Source organism: Alligator mississippiensis, chromosome 4, assembly GCF_030867095.1.
Source record: "Alligator mississippiensis isolate rAllMis1 chromosome 4, rAllMis1, whole genome shotgun sequence".
Taxonomy (NCBI): Eukaryota; Metazoa; Chordata; order Crocodylia; family Alligatoridae; genus Alligator; species Alligator mississippiensis.
Window position 1 is genome coordinate 19,533,562 of NC_081827.1, and position 25,543 is coordinate 19,559,104.

Here is a 25,543-nt window from a genome sequence, read left to right on the forward strand (position 1 = left end):
ATCATCCTGCTTAAGGACATATTGTTGGCTAGGCAGCAATCTCTTTAAGGAGCTGAAACTCAAAAACAAATCCTACAAAAAGTGGAAATTCGGTTATATCACTTGGGAAGGGTGTAAGAGTATTGCATGGGCATGCTAGGACAAATCTAGAAAGCCCAAGGCATGTTTTGAGATGCAACTGTCAAGGGACATAAAAAGCAGTTGGGGATAGACTAGAAGGGGATTCTACCGGTATGTCAAAAGTCAGAAAACCACAGAAACCATATGTCCCTTACAGAATGCAGAAGGCTGCAGAGAGAGCTGAAGTATGTAATGCCTTCTTTTGACTTCAGTGCTCGCAAGCAGGGGCAGCTGTTAGGTAAGTGTAGTTGGCAGCAAAGATAGGAAAGCAGAAATGCAGCCTAGAGTAGTGGCAGAACATTTTGGGGATTACTTAGTGAAGCTAGCTACTTTCGTGTTAGCGGGGCTAGATGGGATGCTTTCTAGGGTACTGACTGAATTGGCTGAGCTAATTTTTCAGCCATTGGCTATCCTCTTCAAGAACTTGTGAGAGTTGAGTGAGTGAGGGGCCTGGATGATTAGAAAAGGGCAAATATAGTGCCTATCTTTAAGAAAGGGAAGAAAGAAGATCTGGGGAATTACAGACCAGCCAGTGTGACCTTAATACCCAGAATGATCATCATGGAAGTTCTCAGAGAATCTATTGTGAAACACCTCAAATGTGCTCACAAATAGGGAGCATTTTCCCTGTCTGAAATGTACAGTATATTCAACTTATCTTTGGGAAAACCTAATTTCACTGATTTATTTTTTCTCTTGCCCATTACTTCTACTGTATTTCAAATGCCCAAAAAGGGATTCAGAGCCATTAAATTGCAATATGACATCTGTTTTGAGATGTCCTGAATTGAATTTTATCTTTGAAAGTTTTAATGTTAGTTGGTTACTAACTTTCACCACAGAATTTCTGCTGTTGGCCTTAACGGAAAAAAAAAAAAAGCTGTCTCTTTAAGTCATGAGACCTCATGTTTGCTGTGACAGCTTTCCAATTGTTTAATAAACTCTGACCATGAGCAGCTGTCAGACAGACATTACACCACAGGCTTCAGTTAAAAGAAGCACCAGACAAGCATTCACTGCCTACAGGCTCTTGTTTCAATCTCTCTCTCTCTCACTCTCAATTGACACTTTTTATTAAAACAAATACAATTAAATAAATGAAATGATATGATGTATTTGCATATGTTTAATAGAGAGTGCCATTTTGGGCTGAGATTACTGTGTTTTGCTGAATTTCCTGTGAAAGTGTAGAGTTGAGAATGTGCACAGTTCAGAAGCACCATCTATTAAGAACATATGCTACCGAGCTGCTTTCAGCTGATAGTGAAACTGAAGGCTTGATATTAGATGCTATAAAGTAATAATACCATTTGGTTATTTAAATGCTTGTGGGAGTGGGAGCGAATCACCCTAAAACATCCTAGGAATGTTAAAGTGCCGTTTATCTGCAGATGCTTCCTCAGCCTAACGCAGGGTGTTTGTGCCTGAAAGCTTGCTAAGAAAAAAATTTCCAACTATTTGTGTTGGTCTAATAAAAGATATTGGATTTACCTAAAGAACCTTGTCTGTCATTTTAGTCTATGGTACTTGTTAATGTTAGTCTGGGAAAAACTGATTACTCTTCGTTATTAATAAGGATCCTGTAACCATTAGCCACTCCCATTAACCATTATATCACAAATACTATGAAGATAGTTCCTGTCCTCTAGAGCTCAGGCCTGAATAAGGGCACTTTATCCGCAAAAGCTTGTACAACATCTCCCAACTCTCTCATACAGTTGGTCCAACAAAAAACATAACAACCCCCACCCCACCAAAAAACCTTGCCTCTTGTACACTTCCGGCACCATCACAGCTATGACAATACTGTAACCCTACTATCATCTAGGATAGATATTTTAGAAAAAAGCTTGTTGTGTTTATAAAATATAAAATCAATATTTGATAAAGAACAACTATTTTTATAGAAATGGCTAAACTCAGGAGGGAGAGGGCCATTGGCTTAATCTACTTTGCTAGTTTCAGTGTAACTGGAGAAAGCCAGATGCAGGTTTAGGTCTATGTGAGATCAGAATCAGCTGCCAATTTTTTTCTTAATCATAAGAAACATGTTAAAAGAAAAACTAAGCACACTTTTTCCATGGCAAGTTAGACATCAACTTGTGTCTAAAGCTTTACCATTATGAGAGATATGGTTATTCACTTTTCTAAAGGCAATCCACTTCAAAATTTCCAAAGGTTAAATATGTTACAGGAGTTTTAGCAAACATAGGTTCTTACCATCCCAGATCTAACTGAGCAAGTGGCAACTGGCACTGAGAGAAAACAGTGTTACAGTAATGTTGCTATGATAATATTTCCATGTTTTTCAGTTGTTTTTACTATTGAAAACCCTCTTTTCATAATGGAATTTACTGTTTCTTTGCTTGTCCCCTTTTCTGTGAGTTTATCACACAATCATAGGCAAGAAGAGAGACCTTAAAAATAGGAGGAGGTCATTGTGAAACCAGCAGATGATCTCAGGGGCTTCTATCGTACCTGGAAATACTGTTAACTATTGTATTTTTTTTAATCATTGAGCAGAAGGTAAGATGAGTAGGTCACATATATAGGGCTGACTTACCTTCTGCATTATTATTATTATTATTTTGTAGGGACCTGAGCAGCACAGAGCGCGATCCAAATTGGACACCCAAGAGGTAGAATCAGATATGACCCTAAATGTTTACTTAATGTTAATTCCACAGGACATTCAAACCATGCAGCTTGATGTGACTTATATTTGACACTTCTGAAAAAAATTGGGGAGAAAAAAGTATATAAGAGCTTCTGAATAATTTCTGTATTAATTACAATTGTTGCACGAATTTGATCAGGGAATCCAGAGACACGTCAAGCTTATGTTATGCTGTCCTCAGGGAGATCCAGGATAGAAATGAGCAAAGAAATGGCTCAATGGGGTCCTTTTGTTAAGATGCTGAAGAAGAAAAGCAATTATGCACTGTCTTTCTGAGGAGCAAACCCATCTGATCTATGGAACAGCATTAAAACAGTCCCTTGCCAGGAGGCTGATAACAAAGTGTCCTGGGTGGGAAAGGAGATATTAAAAAAAATAAAAATAAAATGACGGGCTTGCAAGGAGAGTAAAAAGAATAAGAAGAAATGGTGTAGAAAGCTTGGGGGGTTATGGGAGGGCAAGAACACTGAATTGGGTGAGGCCAGGTTTTTACCTGTCTTTTCTACGTTAGCTTTCATTTTAAACTTTTAAACTTTCACTAAAGACTGCCTTTAGTGAACCTAAGCCTAGGCCATAGGCACATTGTCTCCTTATCCTGTCCTTAGCCCAAGCCTGACTGGGCAGTGCAGGGCTCTGTCCCCTCTCTCTTTCACCTGTCCCCCTTCCTGTTAGTGGGTGAAGGCCGGGCTCCAGCCTGCTTATTTTACCTTTTCATTTGGGCTCTGCGCAGTCTGGGCTGTGGCCTCATCTGAGGTCTCTCACCCTGAAACCAACAAAGTCAGTCCCCCAAAAATACAGGAAAAAAAAAATCATAGCGCCCTGTGCTCTGCAGCCTCTGTGCCTCTCCTGACAGCTGCCCTGGTTCACCAAGTGTTACTACTATTATGAACAGAAAAAGAAAAATAACAAAGTGCAGGCCCGTGTTGGGCTCTTACAGGGACCTACTTAATTTGTGGTTCCACGGAAACCACGAAATCCAGAATTGTCCATGAAATCCACAAAATCAACATAAAAAAATTATAATAAAAATAAAATGCTGGCTCTCCAGTGGGATCCAGTGGTCCTCATTGCTGGGACGGGAAGACGCCAGCTGGTGGGATGGCACAAAGGGCAGGAAATGAGATGGGGGCCCTTGTCCTTGCCACTCTCCCCCCCTCCCCCCCCGGGGCCTCTCTGCCAATCAGCACTGAGGAGTGGGACTGCAGAAAGGGCAGCCAGCCATCAAGATGTTGGTTGCCCCCTAGTCCCTCACCTGGGCCTCTCCTCCAATCAGCATCGAGGGGCAGGGTTGCTGCAAAATGCCCGTGAAATTGTCTTTGTGTGCCACAAGTGGGCTGCAGAAAACCCTTTGTTTCGCAGTGATTTAGTTCTGTCCCTAGTTTCAAACAGCTCATGGTCCTCAGGGCATGCTCTCCCCTGGCCTATCTGGTGCCAACATGAACAGTTCTCAGTCTGTTTGGGTATACTCAACCCGCCCCTCTTCCTTCCCTCTCCCCACAGGGCTCCTCCAAGGTGGACATAAAAACATCCTCAGTTCTTCGTATCCCCTTCCCAGAGATTTCCAAGGCACAAAAAAAAAAGGGGGGGGGGTTGGGGGGGAGACTGAGAAGAGGAAAAAAAGGAAATCCTTAGCACTTCCCGAGCACCAAAGTCCCTTTTCTCCAGCAGCAGCTATGCTGGCTGGAGGGACTTCTACCCTTGTCTCCCTCTGCCACCGCGGTCAGCCCCCTTTCTTTTGCCTGGACAGAGTTTATATGTCAGCCATGCCCAGCTGGTGGGCTGACCAGGTGTGCTGGTCCCTGGGCACAGGTGTGGTCAGTCTCTTGCTCCCCTCTCTCTGCTGGGTCCTGAAGCTGGCTGATTGCAGGCTGAGCTTTGCAAGTGGGTGCCTCTAGCTCAGGGTGTAACATTTCCCCTGTGGAGTCCCTGTTTTTCCTTTACCCCAAACGGCTCTCCCTTCCTGCCTATCTGGGGCTTCTCTTAACAGTGGGGATCTACACCCTGGCCATGCGAGCAAGGTCTTTCCTTCCAGCAAGTGATCTTCCCCTTCTCTGGGTTGCAAAGGTTTGAACCTTAAAGGGGCCCCACTGTGTTTCCTTTCCTGGCCCCCTCTACTCCAGAACAGGGTTAGGATCTCCATGTACTAGTAGCATAGTGGCCATTTTACTACAGTCCTGCTTAGTGCTACTTAGTTGTATTAGCATGGCAATAAGAAATGCTAGTGGCTCAGCAGTTGTGTCCAAAGTGTATGGAATGGATGCTGTGAATGCATATGAAAACACCCTGTACCATCTGAAAGAATCTGAGGGGCTTGAGGGGCTTTTCTTTGGCCCATTTTGAGCCATCTTAAAGAACCATTTTTGTTCCAGGACCCATTTGTAAATTTGGCCAGTCCTGACCCAGTGCCTCACACTCCCGACCCACTGCCCCAACCACCCATTGTGGGGTGGGGGGGGGGCAATGTAGGGCATGGGGGGCCCCAAGCAGCCCCTCGCAGGCTGGAACTCTGTCAGCCTGCAAGAGAAAAGCCATGGTTTCCCATGTCTTCCTCCTTTAAAGGCGAATCCATTTTTAAAATTTGTTCACAACCCTTTCATATATCCTTGCAGCCCACTTTTGGGTTGTGACTGATGGGTTGAGAAATGCTGCACTAGATCATACTGCACTGTAATAAATGTTATTATGCTCCCATTGTATTGTACTGTATAATTCGTGTCACATTCCAACCTAATATAACATGAAGGGATGCACTGTAATGAGATGTATGCCATCCTTAGGTTATTTTTTCCCCCTTTAACAAAGGCATTTCGATTTGGATTACATACAACACATCTGCTTTGCAACTGAATCTCTAATAACTGCAAATATGGAAAAAAGAACATATAAAATGTCATGAGATGGCCAGTTTCTGCTTAGTGTTGAACTATTTGCAAACATTAATATGTCTTGAATAACAGAGCTTAACTGCTGAGAGCACAATTAAATTCCATATTTTCTACAGTCTAGAGAAGTACCATAGACACAAATAAGATGACACTGGGATGAAAGGCAACATGGGATGTAAGTGCAGTAATATTTGGATATGCTCCACAAGGATTGGAAGGCCCTTAAGGGCGGACATTGAAATCACTGGAGTTAGGGCCAGATTTCCCTATGGATGTTTAAGCTTGTTGTCTCTCCACATGCTCTGCAGAGGTGAAAGGGGTGACTTTTCTGTGTACTGGACCTCCTTATTCCCCCCCCCCCCCCCCCCGCTAGAGTCGGAAGTGATCCAATCCGGCTTAGGATCCGTCCGCTTCAGATGCCAGGGATTTGATCTGGAGCTGCGGACCGGGTTTCTGCTTCAATGTGGCTGAAGTGGCTCCGAAGCTTCAGAGCCACCTTGGACATCCGACCATAGGGTATAATGGGGAATCAATGAAATATCTATAACTTTGTTGTTTTTGTCTGATTCGAATGAAACCTGCAGGGATTGTAGCCTCTGCTGAGACCATGAAGCCTGCCAAGTTTCAAGAAGATCAGTGCAGGGGCTTTGGGGGAGCTGTACCCCAAATTCTTGAAAGTGAAACTCATGTCATGTGCATGTGTTACAACACAGGGGGGTCAAAACCACAGGGGTGGTAGCCCCTGGGGAGGCCACAAAGCCTGCCAAGTTTCAAGAAGATCAGTGCAGGGGTTTGGGGGGAACAGCAAGCAAAGCTCATGACATGGTGTGTTAAGGTGTGTGTGTTAAGGCACAGCAGGGTGAAAGCTGTAGGGGTGGTGGCCCCTGCTGCAGCCACGAAGCCTCTCAGCTGTGGCTTCTGGGGCCCTGCACCACTAGCTGCTGACAGACAAAACTCCTGACATGGGTGTTTGTGCAACTGACTGTCTCTTTCTTGGGGCACTTGATTGTCTGTATTGATTATTTCCTCTCCTTAATCTGTTGTTTTGTAGGTGTTAATTGATGGTAAATTACTGGCTACATTAGCTAGGTCCTCTGTATTGAGCTGATCCCTGAGTGAATCATAGATTCATAGATGTTAGGGTTGGAAGGGACCTTAATAGATCATCGAGTCCGACCCCCTGCATAGGCAGGAAAGAGTGCTGGGTCTAGATGACTCCAGCTAGATGGTTATCTAACCTCCTCTTGAAGACCCCCAGGGTAGGGGAGAGCACCACCTCCCTTGGGAGCCCGTTCCAGACCCTGGCCACTCTAACTGTGAAGAAGTTCTTCCTAATGTCCAATCTAAATCTGCTCTCTGCTAGCTTGTGGCCATTATTTCTTGTAACCCCCGGGGGCGCCTTGGTGAATAAATACTCACCAATTCCCTTCTGTGCCCCCCGTGATGAACTTATAGGCAGCCACAAGGTCGCCTCTCAACCTTCTCTTGCGGAGGCTGAAAAGGTCCAGTTTCTCTAGTCTGTCCTCGTAGGGCTTGGTCTGCAGGCCCTTGACCATACGAGTTGCCCTTCTCTAGACTCTCTCCAGGTTATCCGCATCCCTCTTGAATTGCAGCACCCAGAATTGCACGCAGTACTCCAACTGCGGTCTGACCAGCGCCCGATAGAGGGGAAGTATCACCTCCTTGGACCTATTCGTCATGCATCTGCTGATGCACGATAAAGTGCCATTGGCTTTTCTGATGGCTTGATTGATTGGTAACTGGTAACACAGTAGCTTAGTATCCAGGCCTGCAGTAGTCCCCACCCCACTGCCCCAAGACAGACACAGTTGCACAAGCACCCGTGGCATGAGTTTTGTCTGTCAGTAGCTGGAGGTGCAGGGCCCCAGAACCCCCCTACACCAATCTCCTCAACAGCTGGCAGGTGTCGTGGCCGCAGCAGAGGCTACCATCCCTGCAGCTTTCGTCCTGCTGGCTCCGAAGCTCTGTCCAAAGCCTTGCACAGCCTTACTCCCTACCACCCTTCTGTTGTTTTTTTTCATGGGAAGGAAAAATGTAATGACAAACATCAAGCTAGCTGAATAGGGAAGATGGGATGAAATAGAGAGATGGAATTTCTACTGAAATCTGAATGTGGAGTAGACTCCCAAGGGAAGCCGTGAAAGTCAGACCATGCAATTGTTCTGGAAAATGTACTTGGAGGAAGCAAGTTTGCTTTATGTAGCAGGAATGTGGGGTAGGCAACCAAATAGACCTTTAAAAATGACCTGTTTTTCATTTTTGAACATGAGAAGTTGCTTTCCTGCCTGCGCACAAGTAGATGTCATAGGAGCCTGTTTTGCTTGTACGGGAATGGGCCTGGGGGAAATTTTGCATGGCATTTGACTTTCTCCAAGATGCTTAGCATTTTAGATAATGTGTGTATGGGAGAGTCCCTGATTTAAAGACCTCAGCCTAGATTCTCTTTTGTGCAGATTTTCTGTTTCATGCAGCAGAGGGGACCCACAGGGAAGCTAGTACTGCACCTTAAATAAAGCATCCGTACTGACATATGCCTGGCCTCTGCAGATATAGAGCAGTTTTGGGGACTGCAACAATTATGCCAGCTGGCAGTGTTCCCCAAGGGAGTATAATACTGGCCACTCAGACTGTGGGAGCTCATCAGACACCTCTGTGCATGACTGGTGCCAGGTGCCACGGTGAAACAGGTGCAAGATACATGCCCGCAGAATTCCCTGCTGAGCAGAATCTGACCCTTTACACCAACAGATTTCTGCAAAGGGGCCAAAACAAAACTGGGATTCTGGCCTTCGTGATGCCCTAATTTGTAGTGTTTTGTGAATCACTGTTGTAGACTAGCTAGTGCACTTTAGTATGACAAGTATGCAAAATAGTTCATCAAAAGGAGAAGCTGGGGAAAAAAAACAACAGACGAAAATTTTATTTTCTAAAACCATAGAGTGAGCTGACCAAAACTTCAAATCCCTGCCAGATTTATCACTTTTCATTTTTGAAATTCACTTCAATTATTAAAAAAAAAAGGTAAAAACCCTTCATCATCATATTAACAATAATAATCAAGATACAATAGAGAGAACCAAGACTTTCTTTTCAGAGGTTCACTTTGAGCTTATGAAGCTAAAAAAAAAATCAGGAATAATTGTAATAAATTACTGCAATGAGATGGTCTCCTTTTGCCACATTGGTTGATTTGTATTACTCAATGATACAATAAGCAGAATCCCCTGGGAGTCTGTAACTAAGTTTCCTGTCCTCAGCATTTTTTTCTATAAGTGCTACCTTGGGAATAATAATAATAAAAATGTTTCAAAAGTGAAAAAAAAATCTCATAGTGACATATGCAACTGACCTTGTGCCAGTATGGGAGAGGACTGAGAACGATACGAGTTCCTACAAGTTGGAATCCTCAGCCCCGCATTAGGTGTGCTGATTCCCCATACAATACACGAGGAAAACTTGGCTCCTGAGGTATGGCTTTTCTGATACTAGTTGCAGCATAACTATTCCAAATCAGGTAGAACAGGGATTTTAACTTAGGGTGTAACTTCTGATCTGTTGGCTATTATGGGGTTGGTAACATCTATGCACCATTGTTTATAGACTGCCTTTTTATTCAGACTACATCTGGCTTAGTTTATGGTCTGAGCACACTGGTTTGATTGGGCAGTGCCACAAAGACCAAGTTTGCGCCTAGTTTGAAAATCCTGCTCTTGGATTTAGTATGAGCTAGGGCTCTAAACAACTCATTTATAGGATGGTATTGGCACTTGCATTGATTTCCACATGTTCAGTGGCAAAAAGCTAAGTGCTTACAGGAGTAATTGGTGGCTGAGTGGTGATCTTGAAAATGTCATTGGCAACTTAAATGGTGAATTTGGAGATCTTGGTACTTACATTTATGTACACGTTAGATGGATATGTCACTCTTCACAAGAAAGGCTTGGGAAGGCTTACAATAAAAGACAAAACAATATAAAAATAGAATAAATGATTTAAAATGATAACACAGAACGAATTTTTATCCTAAATCAGCAATATCCAGAAGCAATCCACTCCCATTTGGTTCTCCTGCCCCGACCAAGGAGATGTCCTTCCCCTACCTTGCATCCAGCCCAACCCAGCTTCTCTTCCCAACCCTCGTTCAATATCTCCATAAAAAAGAACAATTCCCACCCCCTACATTCCTTCCTATCTCTACCCACTCCTACTCTCAACACTCGGACTCAAGCGTTTCCTTTCCTTGATTTGCTATCCCTCCCAAGATGTACCTCCCTCTCAGAAAGATGCTATGGTTGTCTCCAAAATCCATTCATCCTTTCCTCCTCCCCCACTATGGAATTAAAAAAATTGGAACAGGTAATACAGTACAACATCTCTGTCCCTGTCTTTGTCCCTGCTGAAGAGCAATGCCGAAGAGCACCCTTGAGCATTACTTTTTTCCCTTTTAAAGCCCATGGGCTGAGTAGGCCTTTCCCTTTCTAGCTTGGCTGACAAAGCAGTTTGCCTGCTCAGCAACCTGGCCCTTCAGATTCAGCTCCCAGTGATTCTGAGGTTTTACACCTCCACACGTCAATGACCTATGTCTAGAATGGATATACATCACAGGGCTGTTGAAAGGATACATATATTAAAATTTATGGGATAGCTAGACTATTACTAGTAGTAGGAGCTGATAGCATTCATGCTTCCACAGCTGCCAGTTGAGCAATCACTATAGAAAACTATATGGAAGTCAGGCTTGAATAAAAGGTCACCCCTGCCAGAAGGAAGTTTACAATCAAAATGTGAATAGGGCACTAGTTCAGTCTGAATAATGTTTAGTATTGGACCTCTCTGCTGCAGCTATCATGTTAGTTGTGGTGATGGGTTTTGAGAAATAAACTTTAGTCCAGTAGGATATGCAGTGATGACCATGAAGTCTTAGAAGGATAACAGAAAAGGTTAGAAAAAGAGAATTAGTTCAACTTCCTGCATATTTCCCCATATTTAAGGCATATTCTGAGAGGGCAAACAACTGATTTTTTAGCATTCAAAGACAAGGCTCTATACAACTATTTCCATATGTTTTGATTTTTTGCCTTCTTCTTGGTGCTACATAATTGCAGGCAATTTCCTAATATGTTAGGCAGAGAGCTTCTATGACAGTGAACAGGGAAATAGAGAGCATGTCTAAAACAGATTCACAACAGTATCAAGGGGACTTCAGCATCAGTCTACCACATGGAAGATAATCTGTCAGCCTGCATTTGCGTTCGTGATCTTCATAGCTATTTGCCATTGATCTGATGAGACGTCTCTTTCTCTATTTTTTTTTTTTATTTGTGTAGAATAAAGTCATGGGTGGAAAAGATGCAAGATGACCTTGTAACATTGGCAAGAACTGCAAGCGGGGTGGACCGGCTGGCTGAGGTGAGTCAGAATGGGTGGCAGCTTTATCTGCAAGGAGCATGGTGAAAAATGCATAGTATACATCATCTAGAGGATAGAATTAATTCATCCTATCTAGCAATGACTTCTCTGGGAATTAAACTCTACAGCATCCCTTTACTCTAATGTTTACTTGGAAGGAAATTACTAACATAGACATCCATTAATTCACTCCTTTAATGTTGAAGCACTTGCTTATTGCTAATATTTAATCAGCTCTGGTGTACCAGGCATATGGTTTACCATTGTTGTAACTCACTTGCATGATAGCACAGCTCTTTTATATTATATATTTGTCAAATATAGTATCCAGGAAGCAACTGTTCAGGGAAAGATAGTGAAAACCTTTGCTCTGTACTGAAAGAGAGAAGACAAGTTTTTTGACGCACATATTTTCTGAATAGAGACAGACCTTATTGGCGACATGTCAGTGGAAGAGAATAAAAGCTATCTCATTGAATTCAGTTATGCTAGTTTAATTCAGAGTATATATTAGAAAAAAATATTTTCTATGGAGAAGAATTATCTATATTACCATATTTTATTATTTCTTTCTCTCTCTCAGACTCTCTCACAACCATACACATGTGCACACATACACAGGCACACACTTAAAGGACTTTTAGGATTTTAAATCCAAAATCAAACACTCAAAAGTCAGCAAATCCTAGATTTATGATTGCCTGTGCATAAAAATTTGCAAAGGCGGCCATAGTTTTCCCGTGTGCTGATTTCCTATTGTTTGATTTTGGAATCTTAAAAAGTCCTTTCTAATATATTTATTTTTATGTGTTCATGTTAAAATAGTATGTGATCATCTAACTAAACCCAATGTCATAATCTAAGGAAGAGTTCATTCAAGTTACAGAAGCAACCTTCATTTTTGTATTTGCTAATTTTTTTTGTATTTTCAGAGTGCTTGAATTTGCTAAAAAGTATGGTTTAATATAATTTTAAAAAAATGTTTAATTTTAAAGGTTTTTTAATATTCTGGAAAAAAGCAAATGTTCTATCATGCCACATCTTATTGATGCCCACATTTGTCACCAGCAGGGTCAGAATCTTTAGATCCACCTTGCAAACCCCTACCACTTGATCTAATATAGCAGTGTTTCTCAAACGTTTGATACCTGCGGCACACTTTTTTTTTCTGGGTTAAAATTGGTGGTACACTTAACTCTTACACCCAGAAAGAAAAAAATATATACATACATCTCATATATGTATGTTCCAAACTTATAACATTATTCCATTTCCCTTCAGGAGGAAATTATACCAGTGCTGAGATATATTGTTAACAATTTATACCAAATGCATCTTTTTTGAGTAAAGGATTAGAATCCTAGAATCAAAATTAAAAAAAAAAAAAAAAAAAAAAAAAAAAAGGATTAGAAGGGAGGGACCTTAGGGCATCATCTAGTTCAGCCCCCTGGCTTCCCAGGGGATCCTGCCCATAGGTTCCATGGGTGGCTCAAATTCTGCTTTTCTGAAGTCCAGGGTCATTACTCTGCTGCTTTCCATCCTTCCTTTCCACAAGATCCTGAACTCAATCATCTTGTGGTCGCTGTTGCCCAAGTTGCCATCCACTACTGTATTCACTATCAGTTCTTCCCTGTTTGTGAGTAGCAGATCAAGAAGAGCATGGCTCCTAGTTGGCCTCTCCAGCACTTGCACCAAGAAAGTTGTCCCTAAAACTCTCCAAAAACTTCCTGGCAGAGCTGTCTCTAGGGGTGTGCGGGGTGTGGGAGGGTGGGTGGGGGGGAGGGGGTAGTGATCGGGGAGGCAGGAGTAGTAAGGGGGTGGGGAGGGGGGGATGGTGGTGAGTGGCCGGAACACAGAGCTGGCAGCGCGCGGTGGCTGCAGCGGGGCCTGTATGGCACTGTCTGTGGGGCCCCTCAAAGTGCGGGGCCCAGGACAGCTGCCCTGCTCGCCCACCCTGCTTCCTGGATTGCCTGTGCATAGCTGTATTGCTGTTCCAGCAAATGTTGGGGTGATTGAGGTCCTGCATGAGAACCAGGGCCTGTGATCAGGAAACTTCCACTTGCTGTTTCAAGAAAGCCTCATTTACCTTGTCCTCTGGATCTGGTGGTCTATAGCAGACACCCACCATGACAACACCCTGGTCACTCTCCCCTCTCACCCGAATGCAGAGACTTGCAGCAGGCCTGTCTCCAGTTTCATACTGAAGCTCTGAACAATCACAGAATAATTAAACATAAAGTGTAACTCCTCCTCCTCTTCTTCCCTGCCTGTCCTTCCTGAACAGTTTGTACCCATCCAAGACAGTGCTGCAGTCATGCGAGCTCCCAAGTCTCTATTATGCCAGTCACATCATAGTGCCATGACTCTGCGGGGACTTTCAGTTCTTCCTGTTTCACAGGTTCTGTGCATTTGTGTACAGACACCTATGGTAACTAGCCAATTGCCCTTTTTCCTAGGAAGAATTAGAAGGCCTCCTCTGCCCCCTCCTGCTTGTTCTTCCTCCGGGTCACTTTTTTCCCCTCTTACCTTAGGGCTTTGGTCTCTACTCCGCTACTTTAAAGCCCTCCTCGCTAGGTTAGTGAGCCTGTCTGTGAAGATGTTCTTCCCTCTCTTCACCAGGTGACTGTTCTTCCAATCAATCTTTCTTTTTGAAACAAGAACCTGTGGTCAAAGAAGCCAAAGCTCTGCTGGCGACGCCAGCTACACAGCTATGCTTTGATTTTCAGGATGCGTCTGCTCCTACCTGGGCCCTTCCCCTTGACTGGAAGGATCGAGGAAAACTCTACCTGAGACCCTGTCCCCTTCACCTTTGCACCCACAGCCCTGTAGTTATGTTTGATCTGCTCAGGGTCACCCTTGCCAATATCATTCATGCCCATGTGGATGATCAACAGGGATCCTGGTTTTCTCTGATTTAAAAAAAACAAATAAACCAATTTTCGGTTTAAAAAAAAAGTAAGCCCAAATCCACATTTGTCCATGATTAAAATGAAACACCACTAATGTATAGATATATCTAGATATATCTATGCATTAGTGATGTTTCATTTAAATTGTGGAAAATGTGGATTGGGGCTTACTTGTTTTAAACCAAAACTTGGGGATTTTTTAAAATCGGAGAAAACCAGAATCCCTGATGATCAACATGAAGTTTGTGTGGGCCGGGAGCGGTCTGAGGCCTTCGGGGGCGCGCGGCAGGCTGTGGCCAGCAGCCCTGGCACGTGGGCTGGGGAATGCAGGCCGGTGGACTAGAATTAGGCACGGACGCGTAGTAGTTGATTAAAGATTATTTTACTTACACCGTAGATGGTCGTGGTGCAGGTAGGAGAAAACTTCGCTTAAGTTGCAGTTACAAAACTCGTACGAACAAGACCCGTAGAAAACTTGAGCCTCTTGAAATAACTCGGGCAGAGCTCTGGTTACACACACACACACACACACACACACACAAGGAGTTTGCTAGGCTCCGTGGAACGAAAGTGCGCAGGGAAGGGTACGTCGAGGGATTAGTCGGCGACAGGGAGAGGCTTGAGGTTGATCAGGCCCCTGTATCCTCCTCTAAGGCACACGCAGGATTTGTTAAGCTCCATGGCGCACTTAGAGTTCTCCACAAGATGGTTACAGAGTCTTCCCTTGCGGGGTTCTCTTCGGAGTTCTCCAACTTGGGTGGAAACCGCTCAAGCCTCTTATACGGCTAGCAAGCCAATTGCTAGCCGTCACGTGGGAATAATTTAGAAACAGCCAATAGTGGGGAACAAATTTGCATGTGAATGGCGGGAACTCCTTTGCACCGGGGTTTTCTCCATGCAACTGAGAATTGCACCGTGCAAAGAAAGCTCCTCGTGGCGGGAAATAATTCTGCAGTGCCAAAGCACATACAAAATCATACCCTTGGGTTATGACAAAGTTCTGGACAGAGGGCCAGATGAGTCTCAGTAATCCTTTCATGACATATCAGATTTGAGCTCCAGGTGAGCAGCAGACCTTCTGAGACAAAAGGTCAGGCAGATAGATGCCTCTGTCCTCCGCAGAAGGGAGTCTCCAGCCACCACAACCCATTGTTTCCTCTTAGTAGCAGTGGTCTTGATCCTCCCAACCTTGGAAATGCCTGGCCTAGCCTCTTCCACCCAATGGAACGTGTTCCTCCTTCTGTGTGGCCAGGCCTCCATATTTGTTCTCCAGGCAAACCACTGCGAGTGAAGATGAAGACTTCTGCTAGCTGTCAGAGGGTCACAAGCTTGCAGCTTTCTGGGAATCCATGTCCTCCTTTTCCTTCTCTAGTGCTGCTTCTGGCAATCTTTCCTCCACAGTCCTTGAGGTCTCCTCTAGTATCAAATTGATGAAGTCCTCATGGCGGCGAATGGTTTAGAGACTTGTCACCTTCTCCTGTAGCTCTCTTGCCTGCTCCCCAAGGGATAACATGTAGAACTACCACCTCTGTGACTTTTCTAAATTGAGTGGCACCTGGTTGAGATGGATCTAAAATCAGAGAAGACAGTGGAGAAGGGCCTTGAGGCTAGAAAAGTTAAGAATCACTGATCTAACTGGAACCAATTAAGGGTGGTGGGAACAGGACCTCACCCCACTGTACTCTGCTTTTTTTGTGGTTTGCTCCTTCTCAATCCTTGGTCTGTACCTCAAGGGACAAAGGGCATCCTCTTCTGCTGAGGCTGCTCCTGCAGGGTCTGATATGCCAGCAGCCAACCCTATGCCCCTGCCTGTATTCTGGAAGCATGGAGGAGTGGAGGGGACAAGCCAGGCAGCTCTCTCTGTGCTTCCACCTCCTAGCCTGCTCTCAGCAGACTGTGCTGTTGGAAGTGTTGGTGGGGATGGTCTGGCATAGGGGCAGTCTTGGGGTAGGGAAGGTGGGGAAGTCGGCAGCAGTGGCAGTAGTCCCCAGAAGAGCTGTTGCAGGCATGGCTGGAGTAGCTGGGTCAGGTGCAGGACTGTTTAGCAGCACACTTCCATCACATCTTGGCATGCTAGTATGCCGTGGTACAACCTTTGGGAATCGCTATAATACAGTAACTGATAGCAGTAGTAAGTGGACCATAAGGAGGAGAAATAAGACACTTTGCTAGTGAGTTTCACCTGATATCTACTGACATCAGGGAATGGTGGGATTTTGGAATCCTGAGTTCTGTTTCATGCTCTGGAGGGGAGTGTATTCCAGTAGGTGCAGACTCATTTTTCCCATGTTTGACTCCTTTTCCTGATCCTTACCAACCTGTGTCCATCCTGTTGTTGTCACGCTGTCTCTTATACTTGATTATTCTAGTCCTCATGAGGCCATGTCCGATCGCCAATTTATAGGCTTCTCATCCCCACTCCTAGTTTCTTTGCTTAGCTAGTCCCTGAGTTTCCAGGCTTCTTTCCCAGCCAGGTTTATTTTCTCTCTTTCAAATTTAAGTGGGACTAGTTTAATATGCAGTAACATACATGCACAGCCCCAGGACCAGACATGAGGCACAGCCAGCCATGGCTGGCCACCAGTGGCCAGCAGCACCAGCTCCTCCCTGCGGGGGTGGTCCCTGGCCAGGCGCCTAAACAAAGTGCCCCATGAGTTGAGGACACCGGGTGCAGCTGCATACCATCACCGACAGGAAGGACTGTGCCAACCCACCAGCCTCACCTGTCCCAGACACATGATAAGCCCCGCACTGAGTGCCCTCCCCACCCCTCAGTGCCCATCCCCCTTCCCTGCCTGGCCAATCTGTCTCATGCCCACATTGCCCTCTATACCTCCCCCCATGGCTGTTATCCAAATATGTTCCAGCACTGACTTCCCTCCTTTCCTCCTTGTCTAGTCTTAATGGCTTCCCCAAATTCCTGCCCAAAGTCTCTTTTAACTAGTCAGTCCTGGTTGTCCCCCTACTTTTCATTTAATGTGATTCTCCTTTCTCTTCATCTTTCTCCAAGCTCCACTAACTCTCAGTCCCACTCCTTGCCTATTCATGCCCAAATATTCCTTACCCCAGTTCCAAGTTGCAGTTGACTTCCCTCCTTATCCTTGCCAGCTTCTAGTTCCACATTGTCCTGTACAGATTGCTTGTTCCGCTTTCATCTCCCTTTGGACAACTGCCTTGTCCACTCAGATGGGGACATGGAAAACAGCCTCTCTACTCTTAGCGTAGGCATCTTGATGAAGCATGACCCAAAGCAGTCCAGAATTTCCATTCCTCATCCCATTCCTCTACACTGGCTAGCACTATGGAAGAAAGAGACTTGGGGGTCCTCAATGACCACAAGATGGACATGAGCCTGCAGTGTGATGCTGCAGCTAGTAAAGTGACCAAAACGCTGGCTTGCATCCATAGATGCTTCTCAAGCAAATCCCAGGACATCATTCTCCCCTTGTACTAGGCCTTGGTGAGGCCACAGCTGGAGTGCTGCATCCAGTTTTGGGATCCACAGTTCAAAAAGGATGTGGAGAAGCTTGAGAGAGTCCAGAGAAGAGCCACATGCATGATCAGAGGTCTGGAAAATAGACCTTATGATGACAAGCTGAGAGCCATGGGGCTCTTTAGCCTGGAAAAGTGCAGGCTCAGGGGTGATCTGATGGCCACCTGTAAGTTTATCAGGGGTGACCACCAGTATCTGGGGGAACGTTTGTTCACCAGAGCTCTCCAAGGGATAATGAGATCGAACGGTTATAAAACTACTGCAAGACCGATTCAGGCTGGATCTAAGGAAGAATTTCTTTACTGTCTGATCCCCCAAGGTCTGGAACAGCCTGCCACCGGAGGTGGTTCAAGCACCTACATTGAACACCTTCAAGAAAAAAATTGGATGCTTATCCTATGACCCCAGCTGACTTCCTGCCCTTTGGGCAGGGGGCTGGACTCAATGATCTTCCGAGGTCCCTTCCAGCCCTAATGTCTATGAAATCTATGAAATCCTCAGGATAAAGGAGGCCTGTTGTGCACAGAACCTTTGGGGAATTTAGTTGGTCAACTTTTTATGTGGTTTCTGCTAAGCATGACTGTTGCGCAAAATTATAATGTGAAGTGTTCACCAAATGTATTAATAATCAATGCAGCTATCTTTACCTATAAGAAACTGCAGAAAGCCAAGAAAAATATTATTTTATGCATATTGTATGAAAGTCCCTTTTGAAAGCCAAAAGACAGAACAAAATAAAGATCTAAGGCAAATGAAGGAGCTATTTCAATGGATATATTGATGGGCTTATGAATAGTTTTTATCTCAGAATGAAAACCATAAATGCTAAGAATTTCCATGTAAGATATCACTTTATATACAGGCCATTTGGGACTGACCTATACTATATTATGACTTTCACTAGTCACAGATTTTAATTGCTTTTCTTCTCTGCAAGCGGGAGAGTAAAACCCTGGAAGGTGTGACCCAAGCAATCTCTCTCTCTTTTGCATCTTGTTTACAAGCTATCCTTGTCACTTTAGATTTTAAAAAACACACTATTTTTTCTAGTATCCTTCCATTAATATCTTCCATTAATGCTTAGATAAATCTCTTCTGACATGGATCTGAGTCTTACCAAACTGGGGATTAACATACATTTAGAAGAGTGAAAGCTATAGCTAGGAGCACTTGTTTTTGTTTTGTTTTGTATTTTTAATGGTAAGAATCTGCTTTTAGTTGCTTTGAAACTTTCAGTATTTGGGTTGAATGTCTAGGTGTAAAGTAAGGGTGAGTGAAATATGGCCCACAGGCCGGATCTGGCCCACCAAGGGATTTTGTCTGGCTTGCCGTGGGTTCCTCGGCCTTTCCCAGCCCATCTGGCCATAGCATGTGTGGCCAGTCCTGCCTCCCCTGGGCCTAGAGTGGGGTTGGGGTGGTGCAGCAGCCAGACTTGCTTCTGGGCAGTCCCTGCAACAGGGTCTCCTTCCAGTTGCTGCTGCCAGTCTCTGCTGCTGCCCCACCAGACCCAGACCTGCTGCCCCGACACCCTGGCCCATCTGCCCTGCACCCACCTCCAGGGGCACCGGACGGGATGGATGGAGTCTCCATTGAGATAGGCCTGGGACCTGAATGGGCAGGGTTCATAGCTGTGCAGATGGGATGGGACTAGGGTGGGTGGGAAGCAGTGTCTGGGAGTGGGATAGGCAGGCGGGGCCAGGGCCAGGGCTGGGATTGGGATCAGGATTGCAGCACAGTGACAGTGTGGAGCTGGGAGTTTGTGGCAGAGCCGTGATCAGCTGCTCGCACATCCCTGCTGCAGGCATTGGTTCTGCAGGCAGAGAGGTGAGGATAGCAGATCATGGTGCTGCCCCAGGCCCTGGCCCCATGTTGTCACAGCTCCATGATCTCGATCCCAGCCTTGACCTGTCCTGCTCATTCTGCTCCTGGATGCTCCCAACTGCCTGTGGCTCCATCCCATGCACCCGGTCATACATCTTGGCCGCGTGGGTCCTGGCCAGTCTCCATAGAGCCCCTAAGATTACTGGGCAGTGACAGTGCAGGCCTAGGGCCTGGGGCAGAGGTGTGAGCTGCTTTCCTTGTCAGCAGAACTGTCACCCATTGCAGGCGCGTGTGGGGAACAGATTGCAGCTTTTCCCTGGCCTCAGGTATAACCTGATCAAAAGCCTACTGAAGTCCATGGAAATGCTCCAAATGACTTCCAATATGGATCGTCTAGTCTCTGTATTTTGGGGAAACTTTGAGAGACAAGGTTGGGGTTTTTTCCCATTTGTGGAGGAGGGAACAGATGGGAAAATGATTAGTGTAAAAAATGCTGGGGTGTTTTTTGTTTTTTTTAGAGTATGATGATACAATGATCACAAAGCAAGAAAATACGTTCACAATTTTATGTTCAGATATTGCATCCGCTGATTGCCTCAGGTGTGGTAATATGCAAGTCCAATAGAGTTCCATTAAATGCACAGAAGGGGCATTCAGAGGTGATGTAGTTCAAAGTTTGAAAAGGGGTGCCACGGTCACAGGTCAGTGAGCTAGTCCAGCCCATAGATGTAACAGAAATCCACATATGCCATGTCCTGTCCTGATTTGGTTTAGAGAAGACCAAAGGTATCTAGGGAGATCAAAGCCAGCTGGTCTAATGGAGGGATTTGTAATAGTAATTTCTGTATTAAGGGTGAATTTAGCCAATCTTGCATCCAGCTGTTTCCAAGACAAGCTAACATGACTGTTATGAACAGCTGTAGTACCAGAGTGCATGGGGGTAGTTAGCTGGAATTTGTTTTGGAAAATTTTAGGAAGGAGAAATATATCTCTGTTGTAGAGAAAATCAGTTTTGATTTAATCAAGTGGTGAGAGGTTGAAAATCACAACTAGCATGGATAGTGCCTTTTTAGCCACTTTATAGCTGGCTCCATCTTCTGCTGAAATCAGTGGAAAGACTCTTGTAATTACTAGGTGCATCTACATGAGATGTTTACCATAAGAGTAGACTAATTAGCTCTGTAGTAAACATTTTGTGTATACAGGTGCAACCCTATTAGGCTACAGGAAACTAAACTCCACATCAGCACAAGTGTAGACACTGATGCGGCTGAGGGGCATGAGGGTGCATCCTAGTGCCCCAGCCAGCCCCTCCACAGCATGTGCCAGGTCAGAGTAGGCTGTGAATGTACTGCTGTCCCAGGCGCATGTTCGACCAGCACACCTGGGAGCAATAAACTCTCCTACGGTATGCATCTGAGTTTGTTGCTGCATACTAATAGCATGTGTAGATGTATGCAATGAGTCCTCCCTGCAGCTTCACATGCCCAGTGTATTAGTAGGACTCCTGGGGGCATATCCCATGGTTATTGGTACTATATATAGTAAGATGAGCCTCACCACTATGATTCTGTTCTAGTGAACTGTGGGAGAACTTGTTTGTCTTTCTTTCCATGCATGGAGGGAGCTGTGGGAGAGCATTGACTGTCAACACTCAAGTGATTTAGATTGCATCCTCTGTGCCAATTGGGTGAGTTACCAGCCCAAGTAAAAGTGGCATCCCTTTTAAACACCCACAAGTACTTATACATGTGCCTTTGTCTGCTCCACATGTGCTAGAAATCCAGCGCATTAGAGCAGAGTTGATTAATCAGGTCTGTGGAGCACACAAGCTGACACACTTGGCACTGCATCGCATCCATTTGTATAAACAGTGAAATGTACATCAGCATGTAGAAAATGACAGCGGTGTGCTTTTGAACTAAAACATCTTCAGTTTAGTTCAAAAGCATGCCACCATCATTTTCTCAGTGTTGACCCACATATTGCCGTATATATATACAAATGCATGCTATAGCACCAGGCACTTTTAAAAATGCCTGGTGCTGCAGTGCATGCATCTGTACAAGTGCCCTGTGGCGCTAAAGGATTACTAAAGCATAATTAACCCAGAGTGTACATGGAATACATCTCACACCATTCAACTTAATTCAAATCTAATTTTATTAATACATTAAATGCATTAGTAGGTTCTATATAGAGGGAAAAACACTTAGTCCAAGTGTCTCACCTAGTCCCAGATGTTACTCCACCACAGGGTCTAGCCAGTCAAGAGGTCCTGAAAGTAGAAGATGGTAGTCTTTTTGGCTCGTATAGTCCAGACAGATGTTTGCTGGATGATAGATGATTACATAGACCCTACTTCCTAGTTGCCACGCTTTTGTGCTTTTTCTTTAACTTTATGCCTCTGACTCTTTATTTCTAGGTACCGTTGATTGGTTTTCCTGTGATCATCATACTGTTCGTGTTTTTATCCTGTCTTTTGTTCCAACAAACCCATCACATGCACACATCTTAATTTTGTCTTTTACTTGTTTGTCTTAATTTGGACATGCCCCAGACTTCTAATTTGGTCTGTTCATCAAAACCAGAAATTCCAAGGGCTCTAGTTGGGCACTGTTCAGTTGGTCCTCTCTTATCACCCTTCATTAACGTATACAATCATGTCATCCCTTTAATTCAGTCAATTAGTGTCAAGTTCAGTTAATTTGAGCTAGTAACAAGGCTTACATTTCACGTGCCTATGTTGATAACGCTGGAACATATGCTGCCTGTGAAAGTGAGCTCAAGGCTAAATGCAGAAGAAAAATTCAAATAATAAGGCTATACAAAAACTTAAGCAATGGTTAAATAAGGTTGAATATAAAATAGAAGTTTACATAATACTATAATTCACCACTCAAGCAGGTACAACTAAAGCTAAATGTGACAAACTACCCTAACACCCCAACTCTAGCTTGTACCCTGAGCCATTGACCATCAATTCCAGGTTTTGTGTGTAGATCAGAGAGGAATAAGGGGCAACAGCTGAATAAGGGCCATAGTTAACTCTGGGACGAACACATATCCAAAGGTACCAAAACTAAGGTTATTTTACACTTTTTAAGGTTTGTTAATTTTTAACAGAGTCAAATGATAGTGTTTCTCCTACTTTTCCCTTGGGTGAGTATTTTCTTATCTAATAGTCTCTACTGTTGTGAAAGCTATTCTGATGACTTCTAATCATAATATTTTTCAAATGATTAACCAAACTGTCTCCTGCATTTGGATACTTAATGGAGTTACTATAAACAGCATTATGGTAACTTAGTTTAATCAAGATTTTCCAAAACAGCTGAATATTAATGAACATTCAGAATGGGTGGCTTATGAATATTCCAAGTACGTCTTAACAGAACAGAAATTAATAAGAATAAATTATTTGGTGAATATGAGCAACTTTGGCATCAAGTGCAATCTCAAGAAACCTTTAAATCCAGCTTTATAGTAGTTATTCAACCTGTCCTCTTATACAGTTATGAATCCTGGACACTAACAAAAGCAAATGGAAAAAGGCTGCAAGTGTTTGAAAACAAAGTGCTAAAGGAAAATAGTGCAGTACAAGATAGGAGGAAACAGAACGCTGGAATTAAGATGACTATAGTCCCCATACCGATGAGATGAGAGCGAGGGAGAGTGAGTAACTTTGAGAGGACTTATTTTCTACTCCTTCTGGATAGTTTACCTACAAAAATTTGAGTACTGATTTATATTACAGTAGCACCAAAAGGTGCCAAAAAAGGGTGGAGCCCCATTTTACCACATGCTATACATACAAATAGTAAAGCTTCTGTCCAATACAGGCTAAAATCTAAATCCGGGCTGTCCAACTTCCAAGCTGCCAGAGGGGGCTACATGCCCCAAGGGCTGTACCAAGGCATGCCATGCTTCCTGTGTGGCCACACATCCTATGGATGCCCTCCTTCCCCCACTGCTGCACTGCATGCCCCCTTGATGTCCCCATCCCCTGCTGTACTGCATGCCCCAGACTCACCCTCAGTTCCTTGCACTGCCTCACCCCCCTGCCTTCTAGGGTTGGAGCAGGAGGCAGTAGCTGGAGGAGGGTGTTGGGGCTCAGAGTCTCTGGCTTCTGTTGCAACCAGAACAGAGAGCAAAGTGGCAGCTAGGCAGGAGCGCAGGGGACCGTAGGCCCCTTATGGGCCACCAGTTGAACAGCCTTTATCTAAATAGACAAGGAAGACAAAAATGTAGGGAATAAGAAGGGAAGAGGACTCCCAATTTTCTTTATGGAAAGGGAATTGGGATATAGAAATTTAAGTGACCTGTCTGAAGTCCCGCAATGTGTTTATATTGCTCTCCGCTCCCCCTTACTGAGGCTGTTGTGTCCTTACCAAGAAACATGTTGTGCCTATTCACTTTTGGTCTGTGTGCACCTGAGCCAGGCAGTGAGGTGTCATGGACAGATTAGAGGGGTGCTGAGCATGCCCACCAGTACTGCTTTCATGCCGTTTGTTGGGAAGGTCCCAAAAGTGGAGCTACAGCATGTACTTAGGACCCCTTTATGTTGCCTAATTACATTGTTTGGTCATGTGTGGGCCTTATCCTTTGCAGACCTTGATTCAGTTGGAAGGTGGTATATGCATAGCCAAAGGAAGCCTGTATCAGACCTAAGAACAGAACCCAGATCTGATGAGACCCAGTTCAGTTCTTTAACCATAAATTATCATCTCTCTAAATCATTTGTTGTGAAATCCTGACATTAGCTGAAGTATTAATAATGGTACTGTCAAGTAAATATAGGTACTATTACCAGTAAGATGGACCATGCTTAAAAGTTTTCCCTTTCTTCATAGTTCATCTCTGTGGCCTTTTGATGCTTTTTATTCTGTGTGGGAATGGCCTCCAAGTGGTTTTCTAAAAATAGAGGGGCTTTTTTGCATTTTTAAATACAGCGTTCTGAGACATTAATTAGGGGTTTTAGCTTGAGAGCTGGGAGAACTCCAACTGAGATTTAGCATTTATTGTGATGCCCTCAACCCATTTGTAGTTGTGCAAAGCTTGTTTTAGCAAAGAAGGAAGGAAGCAATTGGTAGTCCTGGTCATCAGCTGGTGTGAATGCAATTCCTTTGGCTTATCTGAGCCTTGATGATTTATACCACTTAGGCCTGTCAACAACGGACTTCCTTCCCTAGTGTCCTCAATATAAGATCCAAGTATACAAACCTTATTTGGATAATGAAACACTATGTTAACACTATGTTAAATCCATCTTCAAATACAGGGAATGAGAAATGAAGGACGCAAACTTAATGTATTTTTTGGCTTTGTGTTTCTCATCTACCGTGAGTGCTCTGGGTTATATTCACTAATTTAATGTCCTGATACTGAGTTGTTTCTGATTTCATTTTCTCTTATAAAAAAAGAGGAAAGAATATGCTGAGAAACAAAACATATAATATACATGGGTCTAGAGTGTCACAGTGCCACAAATATCTTACCCTGCACAGAACAGGGAAATAAGAGGACAGGTTGCAAGAGGGAAGGCTTTAGAGGAGCCACCAGGAATTCAGTTAGCCTGCACATGGCTAGAATACTAACTATAAATGTAAAGCCTCTGTAAGCAGTTCTGTAACAGTGTCAGTTTAGATTTAGAAACACAGTGTCCTTTCATACTTTTGCCCAACACATGGACTGTGAACAAGAACAACTGTTGTTTAAAAAAGGCAAGAAAAGTATTAGGGGACAGATTCTCATTTTGGCTTAAGATACTTTAAACTTCTCAGTCAGTGTAAATGTGTGTTGAAGAGAACGTTAACAAAATTTTCTGCCCACTTCAAAACAAACTGTATAGCTAGCAGAGTTCTTGTCTAAATTATTTGAAAACCCTAGAGCAAACATGTTTGTAGGATCCCTTGAAATGATTTAAAATGATGGAATATGGGTTTTAAAAAATGAGTTTCCAAAATTAGGTTTTCAAATCCATAATTAAGGTACCAGAATGGCCTGGTAATTCTCAGATGCTGAGTATCTGGTAAGGGTGTGAAGTGGGTCCTATTCGATTCAGATTTGGACTCAGCCTGAATTGGGGACAGTGATTCAATTAGTCGATTTGGATCACTGTCCCTGATTTAATTCAGCCGAATCCAAATCTGAAGATTTGATGCTAATTCAGAGAATCAGCAACTCAGACACAGCTTTAGATGTTTTT

General features: G+C 44.0%; 1 protein-coding gene across 5 annotated transcripts in view; it reads left to right on the forward strand.

Moving 5' to 3' along the window:
• CACNA2D1 (calcium voltage-gated channel auxiliary subunit alpha2delta 1) overlaps positions 1 to 25,543 on the forward strand; it is a 669,683-nt gene that overhangs the window by 73,884 nt on the left and 570,256 nt on the right. For all 5 annotated transcript variants that reach the window (XM_059725817.1, XM_059725819.1, XM_059725820.1 and 2 more), the window contains exon 2: positions 11,031 to 11,112. In XM_059725817.1, coding sequence (XP_059581800.1) covers positions 11,031 to 11,112 — 82 coding nt within the window. The remainder of the gene's footprint in view (positions 1 to 11,030; positions 11,113 to 25,543) is intronic.